Source organism: Peromyscus eremicus, chromosome 1, assembly GCF_949786415.1.
Source record: "Peromyscus eremicus chromosome 1, PerEre_H2_v1, whole genome shotgun sequence".
NCBI lineage: Eukaryota > Metazoa > Chordata > Mammalia > Rodentia > Cricetidae > Peromyscus > Peromyscus eremicus.
This window is the reverse complement of record NC_081416.1, coordinates 169,539,912-169,553,517: the sequence shown is the minus strand read 5'-3', so window position 1 is coordinate 169,553,517 and position 13,606 is coordinate 169,539,912. Positions and strand designations below refer to the sequence as shown.

Below are 13,606 nucleotides of genomic sequence, written 5' to 3'. Positions count from 1 at the left end.
GGTGACCACTTCTTGTTTTTACTATCTTGTTTCTGCTGGGCACTTGGTCACGGCGGTGATCACGTCTTGTTTTTACTATCTTGTTTCTGCTGGGCACTTGGTCACGGCGGTGACCACGTCTTGTTTTTACTATCTTGCAGCCTTGCCAGCTGTGCATGGGGTAGAAGAAACCACCTCAAAGCCGACTGTCTCTGATGAGGAAACATCCCATGGAGTGAAGATGGGCAGCTTGGCAAGAGAGGACCCTTGGCTCTCTTCTTGTGAAGAAGTTCCTGCTCCTAAGGAACAGTTGAAGAAACAACAGGAAAAGCAAGAGGAAGAGGCCTTTATCCAGGGGAGAGCTGACACTCCTGACGTGGTCTGCAGGCCTGATGAGCTTGACAGGAGTCGCCTGCATTCTAGCCGGCTTTTGTCCCCCATGATACCTCACAGAAACCATTTTCATAAACAGGCATCACATGTTAAGAAGTTATGTGGTGATGCTGTTGCTAACAATCATCAGAAGATGAGCGATACTCCAGATCTCTCCGAAGACGACAAATGCGGAAATGTCCCTCAGACCATTCATCTCACTCAGTTTACAAGGACCCCAAAAGGAGATAAATCCTATGAATTGAATGGCCGTGTTCCATCTTTTGGCCGTGGTACACCCCTCAATGTACATGATAAAGTTCATAGAGAAGGTAAAACCTTCGGCTTTAAAGGGCGTGGGCAAGTTTTGAACCATAACATATCCCTAAGTGAACAGCAGAGGATTCTTGTTCAAGAGGGCCAGTATAACTGTAGTAAAACGGCCCCAGGTCCGTCTCTTCCTCGGAACATGAGAAACTATTCTGAGGAGAAACGTTTTGAATGTAAGTATTGTGGCAAGTCCTTCAGCTGGAGTTCCCATCTCATTGCGCACCAGAGAACTCATACAGGGGAGAAGCCTTACAAATGCAACCTGTGTGGCAAGTTCTTCACCCGGAGTTCACATGTCGTGTCTCACCAGAGAATTCATACTGGAGAGAAACCGTACAGATGCAATCTGTGTGGGAAATCCTTTACCCAGAGGTATGTTCTTGTGGTGCATCAGAGAACTCATACCGGCGAGCGGCCTTATGAGTGCAACCAGTGTGGGAAGTCATTCAGGCAGAGCTACAAACTTATTGCACATCAGAGAACTCATACCGGAGAGAAGCCGTACGAATGCACTCAGTGTGGGAAGTCCTTCATCCAGAGTTACAAACTTATCGCACATCAGAAAATCCATTCTGGAGAGAAACCGTATGAATGTAGTCACTGTGGGAAGTCCTTTAGTCAGAGCTATAAGCTTGTTGCCCATCAGCGGACGCACACGGGGGAGAAGCCCTTCGAGTGTAGTTCCTGTGGGAAGTCGTTCAGCTGGAGCTCCCAGCTGGTGTCCCATCAGAGGACACACACAGGAGAGAAGCCCTACGAGTGCAGCGAGTGTGGGAAGTCGTTCAATCGCAGTTCCCATCTCGTCATGCATCAGAGAACGCACACTGGAGAGAAGCCGTATCAGTGCAAGCAGTGTGGGAAGTCCTTCAGTCAGAGCTACGTTCTGGTTGTGCATCAGAGGACACACACTGGAGAGAAGCCCTACGAGTGTGGCCAGTGTGGGAAGACCTTCAGGCAGAGCTCCTGCTTCACGCAGCATCAGAGAACTCACACTGGAGAGAAGCCCTATGAGTGTAATCAGTGTGGGAAAACGTTCAGCCTCAGTGCCCGTCTCATTGTCCACCAGCGAACTCATACTGGGGAGAAGCCTTACAAATGCAGCCAGTGTGGGAAAGCGTTTATTAGCAGTTCTAAGCGCAGTAGGCACCAGGCTACTCACAGTGAGGAGTCCTGTAAGTCCTGACTAGTTCAGAGTCTGAGCTCAAGTTCACTCCTGTCAGTCCAGCCTCTCTGTTATACCGGGGGGAAGAATGCACACAGACCCTTTCATTACCCCTGTGCTGCTGGCAGAGAGGAGGAAGGCTTTTAGTTTGACAGGTGAGGATAAGTGGCCCCTGGAGAAGAAAAGCCGGGAGGCGCCCACAGAGGTGCTTTCTTGCATGGCTCTGTGCAGGCGTCATCCATCAACTGGTCTTAGAAGCCTGCCTGCTGACTGGCAGAAGCGGCTTCCCAAAGCACTTGAGAAGGCAGAAGCTAGACCCAGAAAAGTTGAGATTAGAGTAAGCTTAGTTCAGATGCCCTCTTGTTTGAGAGTTCTGGGTTGGCCTTGAGACGTGGCCTCTCTGTTGTAAAGCTGGCACTCCGTGAGTGTAGCTCAGAAGCTGTGCGCTGCAGGCCATCAGGAAGCACTCCCAGCTTCTTGTGTCTTCCCCTTGGTGCTGCTGGCTCCATGAGCCATGTCCTCGCACCTCATCTCCCCACCCAGAATCCCCATGCCTGTTCACTGCAGGCAGATGAGCTTTTCAATCCATCACAGGCTTGAGCACTCAGGCTCCAGTCACAGCCCAAGGGTAAACTCACTCTGGCGTCCCCTCCCATCATGTTTCAGGAGCTGCTTTTCCATCTCAACGAAGCTTTCTTTGCTCTTCTGCAAACCTCACTAGTTACTCCTTTCAATCCAGAGATAGCAGGAGCCACTGCCTCAGAGTGACAGGTGGCCATTGAGTTTTCAGGGCCCTAGTCCTCTGAGCTAAGCTCATCTGAGCCAAGAAATAGGCTCCATCGCCCTCAAAGCCCCCACACCATTGCCATGTATGCTGAGCTCGAGTGATTTTTTGAAATTCACACCCAAAACCCATCACTAGTGAGGCTGAATCAAGACGATTGTGAGTTCAATGTAGCCTGTCTCAAAGAAAAAGAAAAAACAAATGACCTGTGTGTGTGTGTGTGCTCCTGCAAACAATAAGTGTTGCTGCTTTTCCATGAAGAAAGCACTCAGATCTGAATTTCAGATAAACTAAATCTAAAACCAATGGCCTTTCCCAAAAAGTCTGCGTGAAATGCTGACTGTGGTGAATGTGTGGTGGTGACTCATACGGTTATTGTTTTTATAACATAATATTGGGAAACAATATTTGACCATGTCAACCTGCATAATTTCCCTGATGGTTATTTTGTAATCTGATTATACACTTCTGTGACCAGTGAAGATTTTCTACTGCGAAGGTAAAACGACCGATACGAAATGAAATACTTGCCAAGAGTAATGGGAATCTCTGGAAGAGCCTTGGTAAATGTTTGTGTAGCTTGAAGTTGGAAAGGGATCATGGGTCTATTTATTTGATACTGTTGTTCATGTTGTCATCTTTTGGAGATGCATGTTGTACTATAACCAATGGTACAGGAATAAAATTGATGAGAAGCAACAAAGAAACAGACCTCCCTCTTGTTTGAGCTTTTAAAGAATGGCTATATGCACTGTGGGGCTTGCAGATTTCTGTTAATCTCAGCCTGCGCCAGTCACCCTCTATGGGATGCTCAAAGTGAAAGTGTTTCATTGGCAAGGACGACTTCCACTAGCAAGCACCCTGTTTGAGAGGAAGTGGGCTTATCCACTTACATTTCTGAGCAGTGTTAAGGAGCACTCCGGTGGTGTTACTCTCCCCTGGGTATCCTGTGATAAGAGTTTTCGGAGTGAGGGAATGAGGCCGGGGAGATGGCTCATTGGGTAAGAGCTGCTGTTCTTGCTGGATTCAGTTCTCAGCACCCACATTGTAACCTCACAACCATCCATAACTGCAGTTCCAGGGATGCAGCACCCTTTTCTGACCTCCCTGGGTACTAGGCCCACATATGGGGCACACATACACAGACGGACATGTGAGCAAAGCACTCATACACGTGAATAAACATTTTAAAACCCAGGAATGCATTTTTCAGGCAAGCTTTGTAGCTCCCATTTGAGGTGGTTTTTCCCCCCTTGTTTGTTTATTGTGGAGGGATACATGCCATTATGCACATGGAGTCACAGAGCAACTTAATTTTTTATTTTTTATTTTCAAGACAGGGTTTCTCTGTTTAGCCCAGGATTCTTGCACTTCCATCTAATACTGATTGTATCTATAAATTAGGGGGATGGGCCTTTAATCCCAGCACTTGGAAGGCAGAGCCAGGCAGATCTCTGTGAGTTCGAGGCCAGCCTGGTCTACAGATAGAGATTCAGAACAGGCACCAAAACTAAACAGTGAAACCCCGTCCCGAAAAACAACAAAACAAAACAAAACCTTAGGGGGATGGGCAATAAAGTGTGTATTGTCTCCCAGACTTTCAAGCCTCCAACAAAGTCAATGTGTGGAGAACTTTTGCTATTTTCCTATCTGAATTCAGAGTGCTACTTCTGGACATAGCCCAGCCCCTCAGACACTGTCCTTCATAAAGTCTATACCACTACCAGGTACACTACAGTACACTTTCTGGTTTCATTCTGATGTGGGATGTCTTTCTGTACGCTGTGAATATGTATTGCTCCCATTGGTTAATAAATAAAGCTGTTTTGGCCTATGGCAAGGCAGCTTAGAGCCAGGAGGGAAATCCAAGCAGAGATACAGGAAGAAGGCTGGAGTCAGGGGCAGATGCTAGCCAGCCACAGAGGAGACAAGATGTATTAGAGTATGGGTAAAGCCACAAGACACGTGGCAAAACATAGGTTAATAGAAATGGGTTAAGTTGTAAGAGCTAGTTAGTAATAAGCCTGAGCAATAGACCAAAGAGTTTGTAATTAATATCAAGCCTCTGAGTGATTGTTTACAAGTGGCTGTAGGACAGGGTGGGACAGAAAAAAACCTGCTTAGATCATTCTGTCAGAGGACTCTCTAGACCAGTGGTTCTCAGCCTTCCTAACGCTTCAACCCTTTAATACAGTTCCTCATGTTGTGGTTACCTCCAACTATAAAATTATTTTCATTGCTACTTCATAACTGTAAATTTGCTACTGTTATGAATCGTAATGCAAACATCTGTTTCCCGATGATCTTAGGTGACCCCAAAGGGGTCGAGCCCCACAGGTTGAGAACCACTGGGGAGTCATCCCTTGGGGAGGAAATTGTACTCACAGTAACCTTTAGCAGCCAGAACTTTTTTTTTTTTTTCCCCAATTTCAGGGAATTCACACATCTAAATAACAGTGCGTGTTTTTCACTAGGCATGCTAGGTCTTGCAGGAACCATGCTCGTATAAATTAATAGAAAGCCAGACAGGCTACAGATCAGAACACTGATGATTTCAAAGTTTCAAAATTATTCGTTCCAAAGGAACTCTACTCTGGGCCTTCAGCTCAATTCTCCACCTCTTTTTAGGAGCTACTTTTCTGAGCTGGGCAGTGGTGGCGCACACCTTTAATCCCAGCACTTAGAAGGCAGAGGCAGGCGGATCTCTGAGTTTGAGGACAGCTTGGTCTACAGAGTGAGTTCCAGGACAGCCAGGGCTACACAGAAAAACTCTTTCTCAGAAAAAAAAAAAAAAAACCACAATACTTTTCTGAGATCAATGCTTCAGACACAGAAATTTACAGGGTTAAAATTCATCATTTAGGGATAAAGATCAGAACAGACACAGTAAGATGGCTCATTTTGGTAAAGGCACTTACCACAAAGTCCAACGACCTGAGTTTGATCCCGAGTGCACATGATGGATAGAGAACCAACTCCCTTTAAGATTCAGTTGTGCTGAGAGGTGGTGGTGCACCCCTTTGATCCCAGCACTCCAGAAGCAGAGGTAGTCAGATCTCTGTGAGTTCGAGGCCAGCCTGGGCTACAGTTTGTACAGATTAGTTGTACAATTGTACAGTTTGTACAGTTAGTACAGATTGGTTTGTTTGGTTTTTGGTTATTTTAATTTTTTGATTCAGAGTCTCCCTGTAACTGTGAATGGCCTGGAACTCACCATGTAGACCAGTTTGGATTTGAACTCACAGAGGCCTGCCTGCCTCTGCCTTCCAAGTGCTGGGATCAAAGGTGTGTGCCACACCCAGCTTAAGTGTATGGATTTCAGTGGGCACTTGCAATCTTGAAGGAACGATGCTGATCCAAAATGGCTACAAGTTAGAGCCCTGAAAATTTCAAGGTTTGGTTGATCGTAGAAAATTCTTCAGTAAATGCTGAATATATTTGTGTTTGGCAGTGGAGTTGATGAAAGTGTAAAGATATTTGAAGGATTGAATGACTGTGGGTGTATGCTCCTATTTACCAGGCTTTTTCTTTTAGGCCACCAACCAGCTCCCAAATCATGACATGGAGACTTGCTAGTTTTGAATGCTTGGCCTTTGCTTAGCTCTTTGCTGGCAAGCTCTTTTAACTTAAATTAACCTGTTTATCTACTTTTTGCCTCGGGGATTTTTACTTTCTGTACATCTTACTCTCACTGCTTCTTGTGTCTGCTGGCTGGTGTCTGCCTTGTTCTCTCCTCCTCCTTCTCTCATTCTTTTTCTTCTCCCAAGCCTAGATTTCTCCTCCTGTTTGTTCTTTCTGCCTGGCAGCCCTGCCCATCCTTTCCCTGCCTAGCTATTGGATGTTCAGCTTTTTATTAGAGCAAACAGGTGCCTTAGGCAGGCAAGGTGAAACAAATGCAACACATCTTTCCATAATTAAACAAATGCAACATAAACAAATCTAACACATATTTGCCTAGTTAAAATAATATTCCACAACACCCATGTACTTCTGTTTTTGGCTACTTGGCCTTGTTTAATATATGAGTGGTTCAATGCTGAATATGTGAATGACCCATGTGTCTTGCCACAGTTACTGGGGAATGGTTTATGGGTTCCAAGAGTTTTACTGTAAAATAGATTTCTAAACAGAAACTGTTTGCTCAATATCTTTATTTTGGGCTGGTAAGATGGCTCAGTAGCTAAGGATGCTTGCTCCTGGTCCTGACCATCTGAGGTTAAGCCCCGACCCACGTGGGGGAAGTAGAAAACCGATTGTGCATGTTGCCCTCTGGCCTCCACATACACGCACATTAATACGCATGAATCTTTAAAAAAGTCCAAACCTAGGGTACTGAAGAGATCGCTTGGCTATTAAAAGCACATACTACTTTTGCAGAGGACCTGAGTTTGGTTCCCAGCACCCATGTCAGATGGCATAAGTCGTTTCGGGGGAACTGACACCCTCTTTTGGCTTCCTTGGGCACTCTACACTTACATGGTGAATACACACACATACAAACACACACACACTACACTCGCATGGTGAATACACACACACACGCGCGCGTGTGTGCGTGTATTTAAAATTATTGATTCGTTTCTTTTGTATAACTTGGTTTTCTTCTCCTCTCTCTATTCCAAGTTCCTCCATGCTCTTTTTAATAGGAGAACCTCTTAGACGGGGTGGGTGGTAGCTCTGTTGAGTTTGCTTGGCCAGAGTTTACTTGAGTGTCACGTTTTGGGAAGTTTTCCTTTTCCAAGATTACAAAAAGAGGGTGAAGGTTGGAGAGCTGAAGGTGAGAAGCAGTCGGTAGAATTGTTTCAGACTAAGAATCCCCAAACTCGGGTGACCATGCAAATGATCTCGAAGGGAAGGAAGCCCAGTGGCTGGAAGGACTTCCCTGCGGACCAGAAGTCCCACACAGTCCCTGACGCTCTCTAGAAAGGCATTGTTTAACACACAGTCTCCCACAGAGAAAGGTGGGAAAGCTTCGTGGTTAGAAAGTTTTTGTCTTCCGGAGCGCTAAAGACGTTGTTCCGGACCTCGACATTGTGATATTTAGTCTACTTTCCTGACGGCGGGACTTCTGCTCCAGAGAAGCGAGGAGGCACTCTGAGAATTCTGGGAAATGTAGTCCACAACACTCCCAACCTCGGGATACTAGGATAACTTCCGCCGTTGGAGGCTTAGAGGACCGCCCTACTCCGGTCGGGAATTTTGGGAAATGTAGTCCGGGAATCCCCGGTGTTCAAGGATAACTTCCTCCGCACGAGTCTGTGTGTTGTCCCTGCTCCCCTCGGGAATTCTGGGAAGTGTAGTCCAGGCGGCCTGTGCGGGAAGAGTCACTTCCGCCTCAGGTGTGCGAGGCCCCGGCCTGTGTTCCTCTCAGAAAGGTGAGCCCTCCCTCCGCTGTCCCCTCCCGCGTCTGCCCCATACTTTTCAGGTTGCCCTGGGCGATGGCCGCCAGGCGTGGATCCTGGGGAAGGAAAGCGGCCCCAGAAGGGCAGGACGCAGAGTTTGCTTTGAACGAGGCTGCCCGAGGGTGCCGCGGGTGCGCACACCGACTCAGGCCAGGCCAGGGCTGTCAGTCACCTGGATGGAGGGTCTCCTGGGCGGGGGCGCCCCCAGCCCTCTCCCTAGCCTTGTCAGCGATGCCATCCCCCAGCTGTGGCGTTCACAGTCTCCATCTCTGCCTCCGTTTCTTCCTCAACACTTTGGTACCCATCCAAGAGTGATTTTGAGTTTCCTGCAAGGCTCAGAACCGCTGGCGCGGCAGGGGATGGGCCATTTTGCTATTAGTGCTTTCCAAATTTCGGAGAAGCACCCCGGTCCCTGGAAGCTCCAGCGACCCACAGATGGTCTCAGAGCCCCCGCTATAGGGTCGCTGGCCCAGCCTGACCCCTTTACCCAAATCCTTAATGACTCAGTTTGGTTTTTTGTTGAGACGATCGCTCCCAGCTGTTGCCTAAAGTGTCCACTATGACTTATGGGGGGCCGGGGTTGATGAGGTCCGGTTTCTCCCCGCATCTTGCCTTCCTGATCCTATGTTTGAAAAAGGCCGCAGCGGGAAGAGGCAGCTTAGAACGTGGTGCAGTAGTAGCTTGAATGAGAAATGACCCCATGGCCTCTGGCCTCTTGGATATTTGGTCCACAGTTGGGGGTGGTGTGTGCTGTTTGCAGCCTTGCTGGAGGACGTAGGTCACGGGGGCGGTTGTGGGTGGGGAGGGTCAGGCTCTGAGGCCTTAAGGTCTTATCTTGCTGCAGTTTGCTCTCTCTGCTTTGTGCTGTGGGTTCAAGCTGGGGGCTCTCAGCTCCCTGCTCCTGTTGCTGCCCCTACCATTATGGAGCCCTCTGGAACCAAAGCCAAAATAAACGTCTTCTTCTACAAGTTGCCTTAGTCATGGTGTTTTATCATAGCAACAGAAAAGTGACGAATACACACGGGTAGAATTTAGCATCCTTCCTTCTCACTACCCTCTCTTCTCAGGGGCGATGGTTTTGTACTTATTGACAGATCTGGTTATGAAGCTGCCCAAGCATTTTTTGAGTAAATTCTAGAAGGGGTGAGGAAATACTTGGGCATAAGCAATAAGGATGTTTTATAAGCATTTAATGTTAAATATTGTAACGGTTTTATACAAATTAACAAATTCAGCTTCACAGAGCTTTATTGGGTGTGGAACCATCAATCTCATTTATTTATTTTTATTACATCTATTTAAGGAAAAAATGAAGTCTGTTTTTTAAAACTTAGATAAAAATTCACTTAATCTACCATAAAAAAGAAAAATATAGCTGGGCGATAGTGGCGCACGCCTTTAATCCCAGCACTCAGGAGGCAGAAGCAGGTGGATCTCTGTGAGTTCGAGGCCAGCCTAGTCTACAGAGCTAGTTCCAGGACAACCATTATACAGAAAAAAAAAAAAATTAAATTATTTTCATTACATCCTATGTACATAGATAATTTTATTTCCATATAATCTACATATTTTTCTTAATCTGATGTACAGTCATTTCTACAATCTTGTCAACTAGGCACGGTGAGATGGCTCAGCAGGTAAAGGCAGGTGCCACCACGCCTGATATCTGAGTTTGATCCCCAGGACTCTCATGATAAAAGAAGAGAATTGCTCTAACATGCATATACCCACCCACCCACAAATAAATAAATACTAAGTGGAACTGGAGCTGGAGAGATGGCTCAGTGACTAACAGGGCTTACTGTTCTTACACAGAACCCCAGGCTCAGGTCCCATAACCCACCGGTGGTTCACAACTGTAACTTCAGTTTCCGGGGACTCACTGACCTCTGGGGACACTGCATGCTGTGGGCAAATAGACAAGCAGGCATACACGCAGTAGTAAATAAAAGTAAAAATATAAAAGTGCAACATTGAAGTCCTCAACACTTATATTAAAAAATAATAATAATTAAAAAAATTACGTGTGCAGGGTCCTAGGTGCAACCCCTAGTGCTGTGAGAGAGAAAAGGCATAAAATGTATCTTTCTTAGCTAGAGATTCTTAGTGTCTGTAGTGGAGCACATACAACCCCCCAAAAAGGTTCTGCATTTCACAAGTAGTTTTTTTTTTTAAAGATTTATTTATTTATTATGTATACAGAAGAGGGTGCCAGATCTCATTACAGATGGTTGTCAGCCACCATGTGGGTGCTGGGAATTGAACTCAGGACCTTTGGAAAAGCAGTTGGTGCTCTTAACCTCTGAGCCATCTCTCCAGCCCCACAAGTAGTTTTAAAATGGTAGTATTAAACATGCTGTGGGACCAGTGAGGTGGCGGGAAAAGGGCACCTGTGGGAGAAGGCACCTGCTGCTAACCCTGCCAATCTGAGTTCAATACCCGGGACCCTCATGGTGGAAGGAGAGAACCAACCCTTGTAAGTTGCCCTCTGACCTCCATACACATGCTATGGTGTGCACGTGGCCACATAATAAGCAAGTAAAACTTAATTTTAACAAACTGAAATACAGACTGTGAACAGTTAGATGTGTTTGTTGCAATCCAAGGCCAACCACTAAAGGCAAACAGAAATTCTGGCGCTAGAGCCAGAAGCAAAGAGGTAAAATGAACGAAATGGTAAAAAAAAATCAATAATAAGCAGCCACAAATGAAAACAGACATGGAGTCAGAGGGATAAAACAAGCGAGGACAAATCGCAAGAAGAATGCAATGGTGGGCTGAAGTCCAGCCACATCAGTAGCCACAGGATGCCACTTACTCTGCTTTTACATCTGTTGCTATGATAAAATACTCCGATGAAAAGCAGCATGGAAAGGGAAGAGTTTATTTCAGCTTACAGTTCCAGGTTACCGTCCGTCAATGTGGAGAAGTCAGAGCAGGAACGTGAAGCAGCTGGCTTCACATCCAGAGTTAAGAGCAGAAGAAATGTATGCACACGTGCTTACTGGCTTGCTTGCTTGAGCTCAGCTTAGTTTCTCTGCTCTTCTCCAGTTCAGAACCCCTTGCCTAGGGAATAGTGCCTCCTACAGTGGGCTGGGTCTTACCACACCAGTCAGTTAATTTATGCCCACATGGGCTGGGGAGATGGCTTAGAGGTTAAGAGCATTGGCTGCTCTTCCACAGGTCCTGAGTTCAATTCCCAGCACCCACATAGTGGCTCACAGCCATCTGTAATGAGATCTGGTGCCCTCTTCTGGCACGCAGGCATATGTGCAGACAGACCGCTCATACCTAAAAAAAAAAAAAAAATACATAAACAAAATTAAGAAAAAAAAAAGATGCCCAAATGCTAAGGTAGATGATCATTTATTGAGATTATGTTTCCATGTGATTTTAGGTTGTGTCAAGTTGATAATGAAAGCCAAACATCACAATAATAAATCAAATACATCGTTTAAAGAAATTACAGATTGGGGGGCTAGTCATGGTGGCACACGCCTTTTATCCCAGGACTTAGAACATGCTAGCAGATCTCTGTGAATTCCAAACCGTGTGTGTGTATGTGTACATAAAGCAAGAGTCTAGTATATGCTGTCTGAAAGAACTTCATTTTAGATACAAGGACAGAGTTAAGTTAAAAATTTAGCCAGGTGCTGGTGATTAAAAGCACAGGCTTTTAATCCCAACACTTTGGAGACAGAGGCAGGAGGATCACAGAGTTCAAGGCCAGCCTTGTCTACAGAGTGAGTTCTAGGACAGCCAGGGCTACACAGAGAAATCCTGTCTCCAAAAACACCAAAACCAACCCCCCCAAAAACAACAACAACAACAACAACAACAACAAAAACCTACAACAAAAAAAAACTAAAGCCAAAATAAAACAAACAAACAAAAAACCAACCAACCAACCAAACAAACAAACAAAAACTCAAAAAAGTTAAAAGTTTAAAAGATTAGGCAGGCTGTATTAGGCTTTTTCTTTTTGGGCCACCAATCAGCTCCCAAGTCATGACATGGACAGAGACCTATTATTAGTTATGAATGCTCAGCCTAGCTAGCTCTTTTAACTTAAATTAAGCTGTTTCTCTTTATCTACCTTTTGCCTTGGGGCTTTTTACCTTTCTTACCTCTGTATATCTTACTTTCACTGCTTCTCTGTGTCTGCTGGCTGGCTGGCCTCTGCCTGGCTTCTTGCCCTGTGTGTCCCTCCTTTTCTCCCTCATTCTCTTCTCCTTCTCTTGTTCCTTCCAAGCCTAGATTCCTCCTCCTATTTATTCTCTCTGCCTACCAGCTCTGCCTGTCCCTCTCCTGCCTAGCTATTGGCCATTCAGCTCTTCGTTAGACCAATCAGGTACCTTAGGCAGGCAAGGTGAAACAAATGCAACACAGCTTTACATAATTAAACAAATTCAGCATAAACAAATGTAACACATCCTTGCCCAATTAAATTAATATTCCACAACAGCAGGTGGATCTCTGAGTTCGAGGCCAGCCTGGTCTACAGAGTGAGTTCCAGGGCAGCCAGGGTTACACAGAGAAACCCTGTCTCAAAAAAGACAGGAAAAATTTTGAAAAGATTAAAGGAAAAACACATTTATGGTTTGAATCAGTAGTGTCCCCCACTGGCTCATGTGTTATAACACTTGGTTGCCGGCTGTTGGCACTGTTTTGGGAGTTTGTGGAACCTTTGGGCTATGGGGATTTATTGGGTGGAAATTGGTCAATGTGGATGGGCCTGAACACTGTAGTGGAGTTTCTCTGTGTCTTGGCAGTTGCTCCCAAATAATCACACAGAAACTTAATATTAATTGTAAATGCTCAGCCAATAGCTCAGGCTTATTACTAACTAGCTCTTACAACTTAAATTAACCCATTTATATTAATCTGCATTCTGCCACATGGCATTACCTCTCTTTCATTTTGTACCTCCTGTTTCCTCTCTGTATCTGGCAAACTGTAGTTGAAAGTTTTCCTGTCCCAACTGCCTGCTCCCAAATAATCACTTGGAGGCTTACTATAAATTATAAATGCTTGGCCAATAGCTCAGGTTTATTACTAACTAGCTCTTATGTTTTAAGTTAAGCCATATTCTTTATTTATGCTCTGCCATGTGGCGGTACCTTTATTAGCATGGCATGTTCATCTTCTGCTCCCTCTGCATCTGCCGACTACTCCTTTCCTTGTGCCCTCCTTCTCCCCTTCATTCTCATGGCTTCCCCTGCTAACCTCCTGCCCGGCTACTGGCCTGTCAGCTTTTTATTAACCAATGAGGGCAATACATATTCACAGTGTACAGAAGGACTATTCCACAGCTGGCGACTCCTCCAACTCCACCCTTCTTCCCAGCATTCTCGCTTCCCCAAAAGTCCTGCCTACCTATTGGCCAATCAGCTTTTCATTAAGAACGAGAGCAATACATATTTACAGTGTACAAATGTCGTTCCACGGGAGAACACTGCAACCTGTTCACTCTAACATGAGGCATCTCCACATGCGTGCCCCACCATGTCTTTTCAACAATGCTCCATGACACAGAGCTCAGATACAGCTTCTCTGCTCCCAAGTCCCTTCTGTCAG

At 45.7% G+C, this 13,606-nt stretch overlaps 1 protein-coding gene across 2 annotated transcripts in view; it reads left to right on the top strand.

Annotated features, from left to right (window-relative positions):
- Window positions 1-3,328, top strand: part of Znf180 (zinc finger protein 180) — a 29,404-nt gene extending 26,076 nt beyond the window's left edge. For both annotated transcript variants that reach the window (XM_059280421.1, XM_059280414.1), the window contains exon 5: window positions 141-3,328. In XM_059280421.1, coding sequence (XP_059136404.1) covers window positions 141-1,864 — 1,724 coding nt within the window. In that variant the 3' untranslated portion in view covers window positions 1,865-3,328. The remainder of the gene's footprint in view (window positions 1-140) is intronic.
- The last annotated feature ends 10,278 nt before the right edge of the window (window positions 3,329-13,606 follow it).